The 6883-nt window shown below is 38.6% G+C and overlaps 1 protein-coding gene across 1 annotated transcript; it reads right to left on the reverse strand.

Annotated features, from left to right (window-relative positions):
* Positions 1–1880: 1880 nt before the first annotated feature.
* LOC308397396 (uncharacterized protein) lies at positions 1881–5399 on the reverse strand. Its single transcript, XM_080883286.1, has 4 exons — positions 5302–5399; positions 4008–4124; positions 2748–3089; positions 1881–2497 (listed from the first exon to the last, which is right to left on the reverse strand). Exons 1-4 carry the CDS (start codon positions 5357–5359, stop codon positions 2406–2408), a joined length of 609 nt encoding a protein of 202 aa, XP_080739412.1. The 5' UTR covers positions 5360–5399; the 3' UTR covers positions 1881–2405.
* Positions 5400–6883: the final 1484 nt, after the last annotated feature.

Below are 6883 nucleotides of genomic sequence, written 5' to 3' on the forward strand. Positions count from 1 at the left end.
CCAGCTACAATATTGGTAATATGTGTGTTGTTCAGCAGAACATTGTCCAGTATGTTGGCTGATATACTTTATTTACCTTTGAAAATAAAAGTTGATCTGATTTTAATGAATTACAAGGAGTGTTTTTAATTATTATCTTTGAAATAAACATACAGTGCTTATATTAACTGCTGAATTAGAAAAAATAATGTGCTCTTAAAAACACTCATCTATTTAAAGACTACACAAGCTGTGTTAATTATAGTTATACCATAATCCTTTGTGTCAGCATGTGATGTTAAATATACATAAACAGTATGTGTTATCAAATGAAAGTGCAAAACTCTTTGTTAGGAATCTCTACCTCTGATAACAAGTTTCATGCTTTTTCTAACTGAAAAATGAACTGAACTATGCATGAAACCACAATTCCTAAAACATGGATAACAGAAACATGAAACTCAAATAATAATCATCACAAGCACAACAAGAGAACAAGAAAACAAGAAAACAATCCATGATGCAAAATTAATCCAAAACATAATAAACTCAAAATACTGGGTCCAACGGACCCAGAACCGTGACAGCTACATAGTACTTCAGTTAGAGTCATTGACCTTTTTTTTTTTTTTTTAAACAATGTCCATATCTACTCCACTGATTAAAAAGGAGCATAGCCTCGAATGAATAGCCAATTATATGCCCCTTGTCCAACATTTAATGGTTCAATTCATTGCCATTTTTTCCCCATTCGCAGTTTTTTATATAAATTTTATAAATTAATGTGCACAGTTTGTGTTGTTAGTGTCTTTGTTAATTATCCCGTTTGTCTTTTAACCCTAACATGAAGCACTTTAGTCTTTCAATCAGTTTTTGTTTTCTCAATCTTATAGAATATTTCTTACATTTAAACACAAAACTTTAGGCTGCTTTGGGGATGAAGAGCCATACAGAGAGGAATTAGGCTAGTAACAAATGTGCAAAAATGACCCATACAACTCATGTGCAGTGATTTTTGTGTAACTATTATTAAAAATTGACACATCACCAACTAATTAAACATGAATGACTCAAACAGATTTTACACAGATGTGATGACTAACTGCTAAAAGGTTTTCTGTGGATACAAATGTCTACAAATATTTGTGACATTCTTTTCTTTCACTTACAGATTGGTAAAAAATGTGTGCACGGGTTACCAGACACACACAGGTTACATTATATTTGTGTGCAGTTTTAACATTATATAGTATATTGTTATTAAAAATTATCTAATTTAGTAGCCATAGCCACTACCTTAACAAAACAGACAGGTAAAGTGGCTATCAGGTAATTGCTAATGAGCAGCCAGGTTAACATTTATGTTAACTCTTCAATATTTCAACACTATTAAAACAGGAGCTTTACTCACTGCTGAAACCTCACTGTTTAGCTGCTAGTGAGGGGCGGGGCTGTGTGCCTGTCTGTGGTGATGTGTCAGTTGAAGGAGGCGCTGTTGGTCTTTTTAGTATCAATTATTATCTACTGACTTTTCTTTCTTTTAAAAATCCTCTTTTAAGACTCTGACTGTGCAAGCTTTGTTCAAGTGCTGTTGGAAAACTTGGACATCTGAGCTTTCCTGTGCATTTATGCATAGTGAACTGGTACTTATACAGAACCTTCCTATATTCAAGTTGAGCATTAAATAGCTTTCTACTACAAGTCATTATTCTACCAGTCACACACATTTCTGCAGTGCTCTAATCTGAGCATTTTTATCTGTTCACACACACACTCACACTATAGCCTATAAAGGCAAATTAATGTTTTGGATAAGTTAAAGTAACAAGTTGTTCTTGTCAAGAGAATACAGCCAGTCCAAAATGTAGTGCACAGACCACAGAAGACAATTTCTGTTGGGGGAAAACTCTGTAAAAAACCCAGGAGAAATAAAGACACAATGAGACAAAGTTACTTTCTTTATCAAACGTGTACACGGGTGAGCTGCTAAGAACAACTCACACCATGCACAGTGGCTTGGTAATTTTTATAGGCACAGAGCACAGAGACAGTGAGAACAGGATAACAAATAATAAACAGATAAAATAAAACAACTCCATATATGGTGCTAGTCTCGTCAGCAGAGAGCTAGGGAAGATAAAACAATCTAAAACAATGTGTCCCAGAAACAAGATGTCTTTGCTGGGAAAGTCTAAAAAGATAATTCTAAACTAATCTAACCATAGGCAAAGGGCAGACAAAAGGCATCTTTGTACATTTAAAAGAAGGTAAAGAAACATAGAATCATTTTTTCCTGTAACACTTTCTGTCTACAGAGTGTAAATAGAAATGGTTGAATGAAGAAATCAAACAGTAGTTTCTCTGATAATCAAAGCAACAATCAACCAAAAGCTTCAGATAACTCATACTGACTGCAGTAAACAGAGTTAGTTTGGAAGAAGAGAAAGTGGAGTGGCGGAGTCTTCATTGTTTTCTGTGCCAATGTGGAACAAAGCTCTGATGGTTTTCAGCCATCCCTCTGCAGAGGAGAAACACAACAGTGAGTCAGATCACAGAGTCCTGGTAAATGCATGAAGTCACATGACTCCGATTAAGGTGACTGCTCTGTTTATTTTCTGTCAAAGTATACATCAGTTCTTGTGTTTTTATCACACTAACAGCATTTTCATGTGAGGTCACTAACCTTCACAGAAATATAACTGTCAATATTACTAATGGACATGAATGTGTTCAGCAGGAGCTTTTAGGTCATATTCTCTTATACTGACCATGAACCAAGAGCACCACCACTTGCTGCTCCAGGGTCTTTCCCTCATTGTCGCAGACGGTGCAGATGTAAACACCTCCATCTTCACAGCTAATATTTCTCAGAGTCAGACTGGCATTTCCTGAAGTCCGTGGGTCTTTCTTCATCTCTGTGTGGCGTCGGAACAATTTGTTGTTTTTATGATGCTGTGTCCGACCCTGCTCATATACGATTGCCTTGACTTCTTTATCTTGGATACGTTTCCACTCCACTATGATGTCCTCTCTCTTACATTTTTTGGATTCAAAGGGCAGCAGGACACTTTCTGCACCCTCTGTCACGTCCACTGCTTTGAGCTGGCAAACTGAGAGAGCAGAGAAGAACATCAACTGTAGCAAACAGCAGCAGTAAATCACTTTTTTTAAAAAAAAAAAAAACGTCTTTCTATAATGTGGATAACAGCAGGCTGTGTGGCTTAGTGGAGCTCACATAATCACCTATTGCACGGAAGACTGGGAGGGGATAGAGATCTGTGGGAAGACTGTTTCAGGAAAGGCGTGCCAAAAATCTGTTAATCAGATATGTAAAAAAAAAAAAAAACGAAAGAACCATAACCAATGTGTTAATTCATCCTATCATATATTCAGGTTTTATGTGTGAAGATAAAAGTATAGGATACATATAATGCCTGACTGGTGCTGGATTTATTGATATCTGACAGAAAATGTCTGTCTTCTCCATTCAAGCTTAAAGATGTCTTTTTTTTTTTTAGTTTGAAATTTATTTTTTTTCCCACTTCATTCTACATGTCTTTGACCTCTTGTAGGAGATTTTTATCAGTATAGCATTCCTCCATGAATATGTTTGCTTCTTATCAAGGGCAGCTTTTGTTCTTTTGAAGGCAACTGCACGGACAACATTCATAACTTGAGAAACAACATCAGTGAGGAACTGAAGGCTGAGCTTTTGGGTATAAATTAGTCTTCTTCCTTTAGGGGTCTCAAAATGGATCATCTGCCTCTTACAGCAAACACCACATCTATAGCACTCTCTCTTGGCATGAAGTCCTACTGCTGCTCACTGATCAACACTCTTCTTCTTAGCCTAGCATCAACAACTATTTCCCATATCTTCATAGTATCGCTCTGTAGTTACTGAAGCTCTGCACATTTCCATTGTTCCTGAAAGTCAGTACCAGTACGTGTCATCAGATTTTAAACTGAAACTCTCAACATCCCCACAGGAGCTGGCCAGGTCTGCAACACACAAACACACACACTACCTGCAGTTTTCTTCATCCTTTTATATACAAGGCTCATGAAGACAGCAACAGCAGCAGCCAAGAGAACCAGGGGAATCAGGACAGCTGGGACAACTTTGACCCAGACTGGAGAAGGTCCTGTAAAAAACACAAGCAACCTGAACATCACCCACAGTAGTTTCACTTGTTCCAGCAGTATTTTAGATTTCTGAAATTTTAAATAATGATTTTTCAGATTCGATAGGGAAATGTGGCATCCTGCAGGATTCCACTTTGGGACCTATTTTGTTTTGTTGTTTTGACTGCCAGCAAGAAAAAGGACTGGCATGTTTTTGTCTAAACTTCTAGCTTACTTATCAGACATGTATATTGTCTGTTTGTAAATTATATCGATGAACACTGATTTGTAAATTATTATAATGCATTAAATGATCAAGATTAAATGTTCTGCTACTCTGTTCTTTTTGTAAGGCTACTGTTTTGTTTTTTGCTTTTTATCACGCTTACCTCTTTTATTCAGAGGTAAGCATGATACACGAGTGTCTGGTTTGAGACTTATTGCACCATGTATAAGCTATCTGAGACGAATGAGAATCCCTCCAAGAATCGACTAAGTTGAATCTTTGTGCAAACAGTCTTATGAATGAGTTAGAGTCTGAACTTCTAGAAGGCCATCTGTCTAAATAGCTGTTAAACACTGTATTAAAGTCTCCACCAAAAATAATAAAAGAATTGGGATATTTAGATAGGCAGCACGATGGCACGGTGGTTAGCACTGTTGCCGCACAGCAAGAAGGTCCTGAGTTCAATTCCACGATCAGGCCGGGGTCTTTCTGTGTGGAGTTTGCATGTTCTCCCCGTGTTTGCGTGGGTTCCCTCCGGGTACTCCGGCTTCCTCCCACCGTCCAAAGACATCCAGCTTGTGGGGATAGGTTAATTGGAAAATCCAAATTGCCACTAGGTGTGAATGTGCGAGTGAATGTGAGTGCGAATGGTTGTCTGTCCCTGTGTGTTGGCCCTGCGACAGACTGGCGACCTGTCCAGGGTGTACCCCGCCTCTCGCCCTATGACAGCTGGGATAGGCTCCAGCGCCCCCCGCGACCCTGAAAAGGATAAGCGGAAGCGAATGGATGGATGGATGGATATTTAGATAACCAGCGCAGTAGGCGCTCCTCCAACCTATCAAAATATAGTTTATTCTCCCTCTGACAGTTAAAACCATACACATTGACTAAAACATAGATAGAGTGTGCAGCCTCAACTATTAGAAAAATGTAATGACCATCTTTATCTATGTCAGAATTCAAGATTTTACCATTAAATCTTCCTTTAAGTATGCAGACACCAGCAGCATGCTCTGTACCATGGGACATCCACAGATCATCTCCCCATTGCGATCTCCAAAATGTTTTTTCTTGTTCTGTTGAGTGAGACTCTTGTATAAAACAGAAATCTGAATTGAACTGCTTGCAAAACAAAAAAATAGCCTTACGTTTAACATTGTTTCTTAAACCTCTTGCATTTAAAGAAATAACAGACAAAGACATAATGATAGTAACAAAAATTAAAAGTGACAAATAAGAAAAAGCTTAGACCAAGTAAATGAAGAACAGTTGAATTGGGAACCTGGTCACTTAAGAGAGTCCTATATAAGATGAGAACTGCAACCCCTGAGTAAGGAAATTGTGAACTTGAATAATAATAGGAATACAATAGCCTAAAACAATAAAACCAATGTGGTAAAAAATAAATAAATAAAATAAATAAATGCTTCACATATGAGCATTGAAAGGGAGCTTAATAGAAATTTTCTTGCTCCATTTAAATAACTAATTATTCAAAAAAAGAATAAAAAACAAACAAACAAACAAAATAAAATAAAAAGAAGCTTATCCAGCTTGCTCATAACATTTTCAGCAAAAATATTGCAGCCAAACTGAAGACCAATAAACTTATAACAAATAAACTGCATCAGTTTAACTCTGATCGATTTATCAGTCCAACAACAAAAACAAACAAAAAAAGAACGGCAGTGAAACCAAGTTAATCTTAAGATACTTCAGTTTTCACCTCAAAATACCTTGGATCAAGTTATAGGGGTGGAAAAATCTCTTTTCCCTCCACGAATGCACGACCTCCTACGAAGAACGCCAGCTTGTTTTCTTTGCGCGCAGCTTCCACAGACGGCCAGAGTCTGTTTCTTCGGGCGCGGTCGTCAGGAGACAGATCCTCAGCCAGCTTTAGGTTGTTACCTTTCAGGTAGGTGGACTTCTTAGCAGCGCGCCAGACAGCATCGCGGTAGATCCTGGATGTAAACTGAATGATGATTCCCCTGGGTTGGTCGTTGTTGGACTTCTTGGGACCGATGCGGTGGACGGTGTCAACGACGTCGGGGAATTTATCTTGCATCTCCGGCAGGACTGATCTACAGACTTTGAGTACCTCCTGCCGCACGTCCTGCTTGTCCCTCTCGGTCAGACCGTAGAGCTTCAGATTCCAACGGCGTGAATAGCTCTCCAGGTGAGAGATGCGCTTTTCCTGTGCTTCAGCGATTGCTTTATATTTTTCGAGCTGTGCCTCAACACTGACAACTCTGCTCTTCATATCATTTAACTCAGCACAGACAGCATCAAATGACTCCTTAACAGCTGTGATATGTTCAGTGTTCTCTTGGACAGCTTTTTTCATCTCGGAGATGGCTATGGAGTTGTCACTCACCATTTTTTCAAGAGTATCCGACCTCGAGTTAATCAACATGGTAAGTGATGAGAGCTGGGAGAGAACCGTAGATGTCTCCGTATCCGCAATTTTTCTTAGCTTACCAGCGGGAGAGGCGCATGGAGTGATAGGGAGAGGGGGAAACTCTTCTTCCATCCGTGAATACTGAAGCGGTTCGG

The sequence above is a fragment of the Rhamphochromis sp. 'chilingali' genome, assembly GCF_963969265.1.
Source record: "Rhamphochromis sp. 'chilingali' genome assembly, chromosome: 5".
NCBI lineage: Eukaryota > Metazoa > Chordata > Actinopteri > Cichliformes > Cichlidae > Rhamphochromis > Rhamphochromis sp. 'chilingali'.

Bases quoted from the DNA above. Each gene is read 5' to 3' on its own strand.
- LOC308397396 (XM_080883286.1), bottom strand. From the start codon at position 5,359: ATGTCCCATGGTACAGAGCATGCTGCTGGTGTCTGCATACTTAAAGGA. The intron at 3,090-4,007 runs GTAGTGTGTGTG...CTGCTCTCTCAG, and splicing joins AAGGATGAAGAAAACTGCAG to TTTGCCAGCTCAAAGCAGTG. The intron at 2,498-2,747 runs GTCAGTATAAGA...TCTCCTCTGCAG, and splicing joins GGTGGTGCTCTTGGTTCATG to AGGGATGGCTGAAAACCATC.